Source organism: Pan troglodytes, chromosome 11, assembly GCF_028858775.2.
Source record: "Pan troglodytes isolate AG18354 chromosome 11, NHGRI_mPanTro3-v2.0_pri, whole genome shotgun sequence".
NCBI classification, from domain to species: domain Eukaryota; kingdom Metazoa; phylum Chordata; class Mammalia; order Primates; family Hominidae; genus Pan; species Pan troglodytes.
Window position 1 is genome coordinate 111,184,923 of NC_072409.2, and position 15,442 is coordinate 111,200,364.

General features: G+C 40.6%; 1 protein-coding gene across 9 annotated transcripts in view; it reads left to right on the forward strand.

The window, feature by feature from the left end:
• The window catches only part of AK3 (adenylate kinase 3), a 75,356-nt gene that overhangs the window by 27,330 nt on the left and 32,584 nt on the right, over nt 1-15,442 (forward strand). For 3 of the 9 annotated variants that reach the window (XM_054657907.2, XM_016960548.3, XM_063788769.1), the window contains 3 exons: nt 2,529-2,701; nt 3,303-3,421; nt 11,589-13,526. In XM_054657907.2, coding sequence (XP_054513882.1) covers nt 2,529-2,701; nt 3,303-3,421; nt 11,589-11,709 — 413 coding nt within the window. In that variant the 3' untranslated portion in view covers nt 11,710-13,526. Of the gene's footprint in view, nt 1-2,528; nt 2,702-3,302; nt 3,585-4,556; nt 4,766-11,588; nt 13,527-13,781; nt 15,134-15,442 lie in introns of those variants that run through there. The other 6 variants (XM_001138039.7, XM_063788768.1, XR_008536995.2 and 3 more) reach the window with 5 other exon arrangements.

Sequence of the window (15,442 nt, forward strand, 5' to 3'; positions counted from 1 at the left end):
TAGTAAACAAGTAAACAAAAACTTGGATAAGCACAGATATAAGTGCTAAGAGGTAAATTAGAAGTTGACGTGGGCCAGAGGCAGTGGCTCACTCCTTTAATTCCAGCACTTTGGGAGGCCAAGGTGGGCGGATCACCTGAGGTCAGGAGTTCAAGACCAGCCTGGCCAACATGGTGAAACTCCATCTCTACTAAAAATACAAAAATTAGCCGGGCGTGATGGCACACACCTGTAACCCTAGCTACTTGCGAGGCTGAGACAGGGGAATTGCTTGAACTGGGGGGCAGAGGCTGCGGTGAACCGAGATTGCCCCACTGCACTCCAGCCTGGGTGACAGAGTGAGATTCTGTCTCAGAAAAAAAAAAGAAGTTGATGTGAACAGAGAGTAATGTAGTGGAGGAGTACGCACTTTTTTTTTTTTTTTAATGGAGACAGTGTCTGGATCTGTTGCCCAGGCTGGAGTGTGATGGTGCGATCTCCTCTCACTGCAACCTCTTCCTCCTCAGTTCAAGTGATTCTCCTGCCTCAGCCTCCTGAGTAGCTGGGATTACAGGTGCCCACCAGCACACGTGGCTAATTTTTGTATTTTTAGTAGAGATAGGGTTTCACTATGTTGGCCAGACTGGTCTCAAACTCCTGGCCTCAAGTGATCTGCCCACCTCAGCCTCCAAAAGTGCTGGGATTACAAGTATGAGCCATCGCACCTGGCATCTTCTCCTTTTTAAAACAAAATATGTTGCATGGTTCAGAATTCAAAATTTTGTTTTAAAAAGTTTAATGAAAAGTCTTGCTTCTTTATGAGGTGTAAGGGGCTGAAAAACATTCCCATTTGTGGGAGGTCTTGAGGAATGAGTAGGATTACATGGGTGGAGAGACAGGTTATCTTTGGCAGCAGGAACAAGGTAAACCAAGGTAGGCTGGTGATGCTGCCCAGGAAAGGGCCATTATTTCTCCCAAATCCAGGTTTCCTGGGTATAGTTTTAGTCGTTATCGTTGTCATTTTAGCACATTGTAAGGTCTAGGTCACTGGCAAATTTTTCCACATTTCATTGTTAACAAGAAAATGTAATTTTTCAGATGATATTTTTGCTCTAACAAATTATGCATGTGCGGTTTTAACCTTTGTCACTTTTTTTTTTTTGGAGACAGTGTCTTGCTCTGTCACCAGGCTGCAGTGCAATGGGGTCATCATGGCTTATTGCAGCCTTGACCTCCTGAGCTCAGGCGATCCTCCTGCCTCAGCCTCCTGAGTAGCTGGGACCATAGGCATGCACCACCACGCCCTGCTAATTTTGTTGTCGTTGTTATTTATAGAGAAGGGGTCTTGCTTGTTGCCCAGGCTGGTCTCAAACTCCTGGGCTCAAGCAGTCCTCCCGCCTCAGCCTCTCAAAGTGCTGAGATTACAGGTGTGAGCCACCATGTGTGGCCTAACTTTTGTCATTTTTGAAAATATATTATTTCTACTAATTTTAATTTTTTTCTGGTATTCTGGACAAAATGTCCTTAGTAACAACATTGCAAAGTCAAAAGTTTGTGATCAAAGTATTATTTTAAATTCCCTAATATGCTTGGGTATATTTCTGAATTCACTCATTAGGTACATTTGCCTGTCTCTCTGTTTTTGAACCACATTGTTTAGCTATATAACACATCTCTTTGTCTGTTAGGGTTTTGTCCTTTTGCATTAATAGTTTTCCTTTAGCTGGACTTTAGTTTCATTTTGTCATATTTCAGAAATAGCCTCTGGAGTGTTTGTTTGTTTGTTTGTTTTTGAGGAGTCTTGCTCTGTCACCCAGGCTGGAGTGCACTGGTGTAGGATTTTGGTTCACTACAACCTCCCCTCCCGGGTTCAAGCGATTCTCCCACCTCAGCCTCCCAACTAGCTGGGATTACAGGCACCTGCCATCATGCCAGGCTAATTTTTGTATTTTTGTAGAGATGGGATTTCACCATGTTGGCTAGGCTGGTCTTGAACTCCTGACCTCAGGGGATCCGCCCTCCTCGGCCTCCCAAAATGCTGGGATTACAGGCGTGAGCCACTGCGCCTGGCCAGCCCCTGGATTTGAGTGAAGATCATGAGTTCAGTTTGAGTTTAAAGGCAGGAAAAGTCCTGTGTCCCAGTTAGAGGTAGCAGGCAGGAGGAATTCTTTGTTATTTGGGTGAGGGTCAGCCTTTTGTTCTACTCAGGCCTTAAAATTGATTAGATAAGGCCCACCCATATTAAGAAGGGCAATGTACTTTATCAGTCTGCCTATTTCCATGATAATTTCATAACAAAAGCAGCCTGACAGATATACCCAGCATAATATTTGCCAAATATCTGGGCACTCATGCCCCAGTCAAGTTGACAGGTAACCATCACAGTTGCACTGCAGCTGTGATCGGCCTGCCTGGTGAGCCTCATTCCTTTTGTTCAGATTGTGCAACATTAATTCTTTCTTTTTCTTTCTTCTTTCTCCACCCGCCCCACCCCCCACCCCATACTTCCTTTCTTTGTTCTTCTTCCTTTTCTTTTTTACTTTATAAAGGTTTTCCAAGGACACTTCCACAGGCAGAAGCCCTAGATAGAGCTTATCAGATCGACACAGTGATTAACCTGAATGTGCCCTTTGAGGTCATTAAACAACGCCTTACTGCTCGCTGGATTCATCCGGCCAGTGGCCGAGTCTATAACATTGAATTCAACCCTCCCAAAACTGTGGTGAGTAGTTGTTGTGGAACTGTCACATAGCAGACTGTCCCTGAGTCCTCTTGCCCTAACAGACATAAGTTGAGTGAACTTGGAAATCCTCTGACTGACCAAAACTCCTGAGGGTATATTCTCAGGTTACTTGGTATAGTTGACTGATCAAGTCCACTGAGCTTGGTGCTAAAGGTTGCCCCAGGAGCAGCAGGGGTTTGTTACTCATTCAAAAACATTTGTTGATTTCCTACTCTGCCAAGGAGTGTGTTAGGAGTGGGGCTGATAGAGATTCTTAACACCTTGGTTTATTTAGGACTTGCAGTTGAAATTCCAAGTTTATAGCTGAATCTTTTTGAATATATATGAACTTACTTAGAGGCTGCTTAGAAAACCTTTTACTCTAAGGCTAAAGTGACTGATAACTGTAGAAATGAAACTGGTATACCCTGTTTCTGTTGCGATGATCTCTTTTGAGGTTAGATTCCATTTATTTAAAAGTTAGCACATTTTTGTGCTTGGCACTTGCACAGAGATGTCTGTTTAAAAATAATTGAACTGCTTGTGAAAATATCTTTCAGAAATATGATATCTGATACTAGTCTCTTCTAATCCTGTTTAGGGCATTGATGACCTGACTGGGGAGCCTCTCATTCAGCGTGAGGATGATAAACCAGAGACGGTTATCAAGAGGCTAAAGGCTTATGAAGACCAAACAAAGCCAGTCCTGGAATATTACCAGTGAGTTTTTGCTTTTCAGAACTTCTCTTGCATAGTGGTGCACTAAGTCTAGTTTTGATTTTCCTTCCTCTACAGCTGAAATGCTAAAATGCCAAAAGACCCAGTTCACATGGGCTTAAGTGATAAAGGAAATACATTAGCTTGTGTAACAGAAGTCCAGAAGGTAGGTTGGGCTTCAGTCACACCTGGGTTTGATCAGTGTAGCCGTTCTCTTGGTTTTGCCTTCCTGTGTGTGTATTGGCTTTGTCCTTAGGCTTCCTGCATGGTAGCAGACATTTGTAGGAACAGCCAGGGCTTCCTCTTCTATGAAGGGCTGAGGGGTAACCTTTCCTCCAGTGAATAGAAGCCCAGAGCACCACTCGGATGGAGCCAACTTGAACTACAGTCAGGGAATGCCTGGCACTAACTGTTACAGGCTTGGGTTACTGCCTACTGCAGAACCAGTCATTGGGGTGGGAAGGATTCCACTGATTACACTGACTAGTCCACTTCTAAAGTTGGCGTGCGACAGTCTCACCCATACTCTGCTATGTGCAGATGTTCCGCAATTTACGATGAAATTACATCCTAATAAATCCATTGTAATTTGAAAATACCAAGCACCATAACTTAGCCTGCCTTAAACATGCTCAGAACACTTAGATTAGCCTACAGTTGGGCGAAATCATCTAACACAAAGTCTGTTTTGTAATAAAGTGTTGAATATCTCACATAATTTACTGAATATTGTACTGAAATTGAAAAGCAGGATGGTCGTACAGGTGCTCGAGGTACAATTTCTACTGAATGCATGTTGCTTTCGCACCATCATAAAGGTGAAAAATCCTGCATTGAATAATTGTAAGCTGGGGATTGTCGGTAGGGGAGGCAGGGCTGGAATGAATGCTGGGGAGGCAAACTTAATATTGCCCACCACATTTGCCAATACAGGATGCTATGGTGTGGAAGAATCTCAGATGGCAGCTAATCCCTCAGACTATGTAATTGGCTAGCAGTCTTTAAAAGCTTACAATTTAACATTGTTTTGTCTGCTCTTGTTTTGTCTGCAACACGTATAGGAACTGTACTGAATGAGTATTTGACTTAGGCTAAGAAATACTCCAGTTTTCTTACTGAGCCTTCCTGCTTCTTACAGAGGATTGACTGCCTCCCCTTTCATTTACGTACTTATTGAATACTGATCCTGATCAGGGCAGAACAGTATCTTGGGCAGAACACAGACTCTGGAGCCAGAATACCTAAGTTCAAGTCCCAGCTCACCATCTTCACCTTCACCTTCTGCTTAACCTCTGCCTGTTTTTTCCTCTGTAAATTGGGGAAGAGAATAAAGGTTTGAAAGATTAATATGGGTAACTCTTAGAACTGTGCCTGACACATAGAAAGCACTATAGAAATGTTAGCTATTGTTATTGTTGTTGTAATAGCGTATGTATGCAGTAGAAATCTGAAGCAATAGTTTCCAAACTGTTATTTATTTATTTATTTTAGAGACAGGGTCTCACTCTGTCACCCAGGTTGGAGTGCAGTGGTTCTTTCATAGTTCACTGCAGCCTTGAATTCCTGGGCTCAAGCAATTCTCCTGTCTCAGCCTCCCAAGTAGCCAGGACTATAGGCCCGTGCCACCAGACCTGGCCAATTAAAAAAATTTTTTTAGAGCTGGGGCTCTTGCCATGTTGCACGGGCTACTCTCAAACTCCTGACTTCAGGCAACCCTCCTGCCTCGGCCTCCCAAAACATTGGGATTACAGGTATGAGCCACCATGCCTGGCCTTTCAAACCATCTTAATTGTTTCTGGAGCATAAAATTACAAGGTTGGCAAACCATTTTTTATAGTAGCTGTTACTATAACTTTGTCATTTGTTTAATGAGGCTGGTTCTGAAAATTACCGTCTCTTTTGCCCTAGGCAAGCTATTTAACCTTCATGCCACAAATCCCTTATTTGTAAAATCAGGCAATATTAAATAGCATCTGCTTTATAGGGTTGTTAAAAGAATTAAGTGAGAGATCCTGGAAAGTCCTGCAACAGCCCTGGTGTCTATTAAATCATTCATTGTCAGCAATTATTGTTCACTCTCTTGACACTGTGCTAGGCCTTTGGTCCACATGGACAATTAGATCCAGTCACTGTCAGGCTCCAAGAAGCTATGTTTGTGGGTGAGGTGGGGAGCTGGGTAAACAGTATTTATCATACAATATGATATGTGCTTATATTAACTAAGAACCTAATTCACACCCGGTTAAGCAAAAGGGGAATTTATTGGTAATGTAACTAAAAAGTCAAAGATAGACGGATGGGTCCAGGTGTTCAAAAACCCCTATCATCAGGCCTCAGTCACTCAGCTCCTTTGTCCTGTGCTGGCTTCAGTCTCAGGTGTGCCCTCCCTGTGTAGCAGCCCCTCACCTTCCCAGTTTACCTCCTACCAGTCAGAAACCCCAGCAGCAAAGAGCCTCTTTTGCCAGCAAAAGTCTTGGGGTTGGCACCGATTAGCTCTGATCATGTCCATCCTTGAAGATGGGGAGTGGGGACAGTCTCTCCTGAACCTCGTCGGCTGAGTTTGGTGGAGAGGTTGTTTCCCAAAGGTAACCAGAGGAAGGGAGAATGCGTTGTTGCTGGGCAGATAACACCACCACTGCAAGGCTATGAATGATAATCCCCCAAAGCAGTGAAGTACCAGGGGTTGTTGGGATTCGTTCTGTCAAAATATCAAAATATGGGAAGGGGCCTGGGACAGTGGCTCATGCCTGTAATCCCAGCACTTTGGGAGGCTAAGGCAGGAGGATCGAAAAGGCAGGAATTCAAGATCAGCCTGGGCAACATGGTGAAACTCTGTCTCTACAAAACATAAAAAAAAATATTAGCCAGGCATGGTGGCACATGCCTGTAGTCCCAGCTACTGGGGAGTCTGAGGTAAGAAGATTGCTTGGACCCAGTGGGTCAAGACTGCGGTGATCTGTGATTGCTCCACGGCAGTCTAGAGCGCGGGTGTCAGAGTGAGACCCTGTCTTAAAAAAAAAAAAAAAAATAGTAGTAAGGGAAGTTAAGGAAAGCTGTGAAGATGAAGTGAAAGACACAGGCCCCTGTCTTAGGAGATATTTTAGAAGTCTTTCTAGGCTGCTTCTGGCTTTTGCTGCCTCTTGCTGTTAATTCAAGCTTTTCTTTTCTTTTTCTTTCCTTCTTTCTTTCTTTTTTTTTTTTTTTTTTTGAGACGGAGTCTCACTCTCTCTCAGGTTGGAGTGCAGTGGTGCCATCCCAGCTCACTGCAGCCCCCTCATCCCAGGTTCAAGCGATTCTTATGCCTCAGCCTCCCCAGTAGCTAGGACTACAGGCACGTGCCACCACGTCCTGCTAATTTTTGTATTTTTAGTAGAGACGGGGTTTCGCCATGTTGGCCAGGCTGGTCTTGAACTCCTGACCTCAAGTGATCCACCCTCCTTGGCCTCCCAAAGTGCTGGGATTACAGACTTGAGCCACCACACCCGGCCTAATTCAATCTTTTCATTCTCAGCTCCCACACATAGAACTCAGCGAGACTTGACTAAAAACTGAAAGTTTATTTGCACGAATGTTAGTAATAGTCAGCATTGTTATTTAGAAATGCTGACAATTGTATTGTTGGTTGTTTTAAAAAAACCTTTTAGCTGTGGGACATTATAGAGTAACTGGTCTATGTTTACAAACAACATGATGCCCTTACTCTTTGGAGGACCAGTTGTTGAAGCTGGTTCCATTATATTACACAGAAATTAAAATGACAAATGTTCACCCACGATTTAGGATCGAATAGGTGCCTGCAATTGTGCCCTCAGTAATTAACCCACTTGTGACACTGGCTTGATTTTTAAATCGGCTCTTCAAGAGGCTTACAACAGTTAAGAAGCTTGTTCCCTTGAAAGCTGTACCAGGTGCCAGTGAATTTAGAAGCAGGAGGGTTTCTAATATCCCAAGAATGCTGTATTTGCATAATTTCCCTCTTTAGCAGATGTTTCTTACCGAGAAAACAGTGGGTGTTATTTAAGTTAACTGTGGCCAATTTTATGAGGTATCAAGAAAAGAATGCTTTTGTCCTTAGTGAAACCCCTGAAAACCTAGTAAGAAGGGCTACAAAGGTATAAGGAATCCTGTTTTCACAAAGTAATAAACCAGAGTTCTTAGGTTGTCCTTATGCAGTCTTTAAACCAGTATGTATGTGTGTAGGTGTATATGTTTAGGTGTGTATATGTGTAGGTGTGTATATGTGTAGCTGTGTATGTGTAGGTGTATATGTGTAGGTGTATATGTGTAGGCGTATATGTGTAGGTGTGTATATGTGGAGGTGTGTATATGTGTAGGTGTATATGTGTAGGTGTGTATATGTGTAGGTGTGTATATGTGTAGCTGTATATGTGTAGGTGTATATGTGTAGGTGTATATGTGTAGGTGTATATGTGTAGATGTATATGTGTAGGTGTGTATGTGTAGGTGTATATGTGTAGGCATATATGTGTAGGTGTGTATATGTGGAGGTGTGTATATGTGTGGGTGTATATGTGTAGGTGTGTATATGTGTAGGTGTGTATATGTGTAGGTGTGTATATGTGTAGGTGTGTATATGTGTAGCTGTATATGTGTAGGTGTATATGTGTAGATGTATATGTGTAGCTGTATATGTGTAGGTGTATATGTGTAGGCATATATGTGTAGGTGTGTATATGTGGAGGTGTGTATATGTGTAGGTGTATATGTGTAGGTGTGTATATGTGTAGGTGTGTATATGTGTAGCTGTATATGTGTAGCTGTATATGTGTAGCTGTATATGTGTAGGTGTATATGTGTAGGTGTATATGTGGAGGCGTGTATATGTGGAGGCGTGTATATGTGGAGGCGTGTATATGTGGAGGTGTGTATGTGTAGGTGTGTATATGTGTAGGTGTATATGTGTAGGTGTATATGTGTAGGCATATATGTGTAGGTGTATATGTGTAGGTGTGTATGTGTAGGTGTGTATATGTGTAGGTGTATATGTGTAGCTGTATATGTGTAGGTGTATATATGTAGGCGTATATGTGGAGGTGTGTATATGTGTAGGCGTATATGTGTAGGTGTGTATATGTGGAGGTGTGTATATGTGGAGGTGTGTATATTTGTAGGCGTATATGTGTAGGTGTGTATATGTGTAGGTGTGTATATGTGTAGGTGTGTATATGTGTAGGTGTGTATATGTGGAGGTGTGTATATGTGGAGGTGTGTATGTGTAGGTGTGTATATGTGTAGGTGTGTATATGTGTAGGTGTATTATGTGGAGGTGTGTATATGTGGAGGTGTGTATATGTGGAGGCATATATGTGAAGGCGTATATGTGTAGGTGGGTATATGTGTAGGTGTGTATATGTGTAGGTGTGTATATGTAGGTGTGTATATGTGTAGGTGTGTATATGTGTAGGTGTGTATATGTGTAGGTGTATATGTGTAGGTGTATATGTGGAGGTGTGTATATGTGGAGGTGTGTATATGTGGAGGTGTGTGTATGTGGAGGTGTGTGTATGTGGAGGTGTGTGTATGTGGAGGTGTGTGTATGTGGAGGTGTGTGTATGTGGAGGTGTGTGTATGTGGAGGTGTGTGTATGTGGAGGTGTATATGTGGAGGTGTATATGTGGAAGTGTATATGTGTAGGCGTATATGTGTAGGCGTATATGTGTAGGTGTGTATATGTGTAGGTGTGTATATGTGTAGGTGTGTATATGTGTAGCTGTATATGTGTAGGTGTATATGTGTAGATGTATATGTGTAGCTGTATATGTGTAGGTGTATATGTGTAGGCATATATGTGTAGGTGTGTATATGTGGAGGTGTGTATATGTGTAGGTGTGTATATGTGTAGGTGTGTATATGTGTAGGTGTGTATATATGTAGCTGTATATGTGTAGCTGTATATGTGTAGCTGTATATGTGTAGGTGTATATGTGTAGGTGTATATGTGGAGGCGTGTATATGTGGAGGCGTGTATATGTGGAGGCGTGTATATGTGGAGGTGTGTATGTGTAGGTGTGTATATGTGTAGGTGTATATGTGTAGGTGTATATGTGTAGGCATATATGTGTAGGTGTATATGTGTAGGTGTGTATGTGTAGGTGTGTATATGTGTAGGTGTATATGTGTAGCTGTATATGTGTAGGTGTATATATGTAGGCGTATATGTGGAGGTGTGTATATGTGTAGGCGTATATGTGTAGGTGTGTATATGTGGAGGTGTGTATATGTGGAGGTGTGTATATTTGTAGGCGTATATGTGTAGGTGTGTATATGTGGAGGTGTGTATATGTGGAGGTGTGTAGATGTGTATGTGTAGGTGTGTATGTGTAGGTGTGTATATGTGTAGGTGTGTATATGTGTAGGTGTATTATGTGGAGGTGTGTATATGTGGAGGTGTGTATATGTGGAGGTGTGTATATGTGGAGGCATATATGTGAAGGCGTATATGTGTAGGTGTGTATATGTGTGGGTGTGTATATGTGTAGGTGTGTATATGTAGGTGTGTATATGTGGAGGTGTGTATATGTGTAGGTGTATATGTGTAGGTGTGTATATGTGGAGGTGTGTATATGTGGAGGTGTATATGTGGAGGTGTGTATATGTGGAGGTGTGTATGTGGAGGTGTGTGTATGTGGAGGTGTGTGTATGTGGAGGTGTATATGTGGAGGTGTATATGTGGAGGTGTATATGTGTAGGCGTATATGTGGAGGTGTGTATATGTGGAGGTGTGTATATGTGGAGGTGTGTATATGTGTAGGTGTGTATATGTGTAGCTGTATATGTGTAGGCGTATATGTGTAGGTGTGTATATGTGTAGGTGTATATATTTGTAGTTGTGTATATGTGGAGGTGTGTATATGTGTAGGCGTATATGTGTAGGCATATATGTGTAGGCGTATATGTGGAGGTGTGTATATGTGGAGGTGTGTATATGTGGAGGTGTGTATATGTGTAGGCGTATATGTGTAGGCATATATGTGTAGGCATATGTGGAAGTGTGTATATGTGGAGGTGTGTATATGTGGAGGTGTGTATATGTGTAGGCGTATATGTGTAGGCGTATATGTGTAGGCATGTATGTGTAGGTGTGTATATGTGTAGGTGTATATGTGTAGCTGTATATGTGTAGGTGTATATATGTAGGCGTATATGTGGAGGTGTGGATATGTGGAGGTGTGTATATGTGGAGGTGTATATGTGTGGGCGTATATGTGTAGGCATGTATGTGTAGGCGTGTATGTGTAGGTGTGTATATGTGGAGGTGTGTATATGTGTAGGTGTATATGTGTAGGTATGTATATGTGTAGGTGTGTATATGTGTAGGTGTATATGTGTAGGTGTATATGTGTAGGTGTACGCATGGGCTAGAGGACGGGTATTAGCAAGAGGAAGGCCAGAATCTTTGGAGGGAATCTGTGTGGCTTGAAAAGCAACCCCAGGATTCTGATCTCACTCCTCACCATATTATCCACAGGAAACTGGAGTAAATAAAATAGACTTCGGCTGCTGGTCTAGTGACAAGCTAGACAAATCTGCCTGGGAAGAAATGAAGACAGTCAATAGGAAACCCAATAAAACCAACACTTTTTGTTCCCCTTTCTGTTAATATTCAGAAGAGTGGAATAGAGGAGAACATAAATGTTGGCCTAGGCAAAAAGGAAAGATACTCAAGTATTAGAAAGTAGCTTTTGCAAAAGAGTAAGTAGAAAAAAAAAGCTGATGGGTGTTCTGGTATCTTATAGGTTCTGTTTGGAAATGTACTACCAATTTGGTGATTTGCGCTAAGTTACATTACAAAGGGATGATTTTATTAGTAAAATAAGAAAATTTGAGCTTTGGAAAGGATTAAACAAACTATAATATGTAAAGCATGTAGCACAGCCTTTGACACACAGTGCATGTTCAATAAATAAAATAAATGATAGGTGCTGTTATTTTTTTTAAGCACCCATTTTTGTAAGCCAGAGAGCACAACTGAAACCAAAATGTACATTTTCCAATGCCCAGCCAAGTGCCTTTCTCTCCTGATTACACAAACCTATACTTACCAAGACTCCTATATCTACAATATCATTATTTACAGAAAGGCTTTGAAAGAGCTTATTAGGAAGACTCAGACCTGTGTGTGTTTGTTTTGTTTTTGTTTCATCTTTAGGAAAAAAGGGGTGCTGGAAACATTCTCCGGAACAGAAACCAACAAGATTTGGCCCTATGTATATGCTTTCCTACAAACTAAAGTTCCACAAAGAAGCCAGAAAGCTTCAGTTACTCCATGAGGAGAAATGTGTGTAACTATTAATAGTAAGATGGGCAAACCTCCTAGTCCTTGCATTTAGAAGCTGCTTTTCCTAAGACTTCTAGTATGTATGAATTCTTTGAAAATTATATTACTTTTATTTCTACTGATTTTATTTTGGATACTAAGGATGTGCCAAATGATTCGGATACTAAGATTCATCGTTTGAAATCATCTAGTGTGTTGTATGCAGTTATCCTCAAAAACATCAGCGATGTCTGAACTTTTAAAACATCTGTTAGAGCAAAATTAAAAGAGCATTTGGTAGTAATCTAACTTTTTGTTCAGTTAATAAGTGGTTGATAAAGTTTCCATATTTTTCTGGAAAAGTTAAAAAAAAGTTACATGTCATTTGGAGAAAATACGTAATCAGAAATTTGTGCATAGATTGATGCCAAAAAAGACATTTCCAGCATTGTGGAACATGGTGAGACACTATATAAAATTCCAGAAAGAAAGCAACTGGATTTACAGATTTATTGTGAGACACAAATTCACTGCTGCCTTTACACTAAGAAATGTATATGTTAACCATATATGCTGTATTTATTTTGTCGTTAAGCATACTTTCAGTTTACTCAGAATTTTCAATTTGCTATAAAAATGTATCAATTAGCATATAGAAAAATATTACTTTAAGATGACTTGTTTCCTTTGAAAATACCTATGTACTGAGGGTTATGATTTGTGTCAAAAATTGACATAAGTGCTTTTACAAGCACCAAAGTTGAATGAATTTTCAACAAAATGTAATTAAAGTCTATGTTTTCAGTTATGACTCAGGTTAAGAAATGTGTTTTAGGATCTCCTTGCTGGTTTTTCTTTTTGATCCAAATGTATGATCTGCCCTGATAAATAACAAGTTACAGTACCATCTCCCCCGCCAATAAAAAAGAGAAGAAAAAAGAGAAACCCGTGGCACTATGTAAATAAAGTAAGCATACTTTGTTGTTAGTAAATAGATGAGGCATGCCTGGGAAATGCTCCCTTGGCATAAATAGCAATCAATCATAATTAGTAAACAGGTGTACCAATAAAAAGAATTTACATGATAGGTTAACAAGGACCAGGAAAGTGAGTTTCCTGAAGGAGTTCTTTGTTCCTGATCAAAGAAACTGATACCTGTTAGCATTCACTGCCACCATATTTTAAGGAGAAAGAACTCTATTGGTGTCATCTGAGCAGCCATTTAAAAATTGGAATCTAAAGGATGGTTGCTGATGTACTGTGTGGTCTGGTAGAAGTGGGGAAATATGAGAGATGGAGGAAAAACTTGATTATGTCTTCCATGGCATATTTACTCTTACTTTACTTGGTGCCAAATCAAATGAAACAAGCCATCTTACAAGTCGTTATTGCCTTTAAAAATCTGTTCCGTTTTTTCCCCAGGTACTTAAAATACAAGTGCCAGTAAGTGGTTCTTATGTGTTTTGGGGGGAAAATTTCATTTCCCTTTTCTTCTGATATTTAAAAAATTCATCGATCTTTCAAGATGAACCAAGGTTTTTTAAAAGAATTATAGGAAACACTTCATTCTTTATAAAACTTTCTATAATGCCTTATTTGAATGTTAATCTTATGTGCTTTCTAAAAAATGTTGTGAAATACCAAACTTATGGATTATCACTAGGTTATCAAGCATATATTAGTCTTTATCAGAATAAAATGAAATTTCATAACTGTGGCTATTACTTTGTCCTTGGTCCTTCACAGGGCCTGCTCCATCCCACCTTCCTTTCTGCTGCCTGTTGTCTCAATGGCTTCTGAATGACTGTTCTAATAAATGATCTTAAAACAGTCCATAGGCTGGTTTCAGTTTATGCAATACTTCATCTCCTGCTATGGTAGCCATACCGGCCTTCATAATACCCTTAGGGGATTTGGAAATCAAAGTGAGGAGTGGAAGAACATGGCTATGAGAATTAAGACTCTTATTTCCTGTGACCATTCCCTCCCCACCCCTAAACACTGAGCCCAAAGTTTTGCACATACATTCATTACTTTAGGAATGAATATGACTGTAATACAACTTTTTTCTTTATTTTTTTTTAGACAGGGCCTCACTCTGTTGCCCAGACTAGAGTGCAGTGGCATAATTGGGTCACTTTAACGTTGAACTCCTGGGCTCAAGCAATTCTTCTACCTCAGCCTCCCAAGTAGCTGAAACTACAGGTATGTACCACCATGCCTGGCTAATTTTATTTTTTGTAGAGACGGTGTCTCGATATGTTGCCCAGGCTAGTCTCCTGGCCTCAAACAGTCTTCCTGATTCAGCTTCCCAAGTGCTGAGATTACAGGTGTAAGCCACTGCCCCCACCCAAAAAAATAATTCTGTAATGACCATCATTAAGATTTATGTACCACATGGAAATACATGTATGGAGCTGAATGCCATGGCTAGGAGAAACTACTATACTTTTGTTAAAAGCCAATGAGAGGCCGGGCGCGGTGGCTCACGCCTGTAATCCCAGCACTTTGGGAGGCCGAGGCGGGCGGATCACAAGGTCAGGAGATCGAGACCATCCTGGCTAACACGGTGAAACCCCGTCTCTACTAAAAATACAAAAAAAAAAAAAAAAAATTAGCCGGGCATGGTGGCGGGCGCCTGTAGTCCCAGCTACTCGGGAGGTTGAGGCAGGAGAATGGTGTGAATCCGGGAGGTGGAGGTTGCAGTGAGCTGAGATCGTGCCACTGCACTCCAGCCTGGGCAACAGAGGGAGACTCCGTCTCAAAAAAAAAAGCCAGGGAGAACAGCACCTCAACTGATTTATTTTATAGAGTAAAAGTTATTTTGCTATACCTTTTGTAAGCAGCGTGTACTGTGGGAAATGCAAACTAGCAGTTGTTAGCACCATCCAGAAATTTCTGTCAGTTCCATTTCAAATAGTTTAAATACTGGCTCAAATTTCTAAACCCCACCCTGTGGCTACTTTTCCCCCAGCTATATATAATGGCATTCTAGCAAGATATTTTGGATCCTCATAACTTGTGACAAAACTGCCCTATACTAACAACAAATCATTGTAATTATAGATCTCAAATTATGTTAAATTGCTATAGTTGCAACCAACAGCAAGAATTTGTATTTTAGAATATGTTGTGTCTTCTCATTGACCAAAAAATAAAAATAAAAATAAAAATAAATCCTCAGGCCCTGATAAACTGTAGAAATAGCTTTTCTATCTTTGCAGTTAAAGAAAGATTTTCATCTTGGAAGTTATGGTTAAAAAATTTTTAAACATTTAAAATAGTGTAGCTGTGCTTAAAGCTTCTGGTAAAAGCCAGTATGCTTTGTAGAGCCCTTATCCCCCTCCTGCTTTTTATTTGTTTTTAGCTCACTAAATGATATAAACACTGATTTTTCCATATATAGCACTGAATAAACTGTCATGCCTAAGTGTAAATCAGTCCAGCACTGTGTCATCTTTTTCTAAAGGATTCCAAGTTAAATGTCTGATGTGTAAATAACATGAAGAATCATGCTGTTAACTATGTGAAAGATGTGGGAATTTTAACAATCATTTTCTATATTTAGAGATCAAACAAGTCTAATTCTTCAAAGCTTATGAGAATGGTTTCACTTCATATTAGATGGTAAACAATCCATAATGAACTTATATTCACCCTTGTGTCCCCCTCCCGACCCCCTTGGCTCACATAGTGAGCAAATAATTTTCAGATAAATCAACTTCTCAGAACTATGCAATTGTATA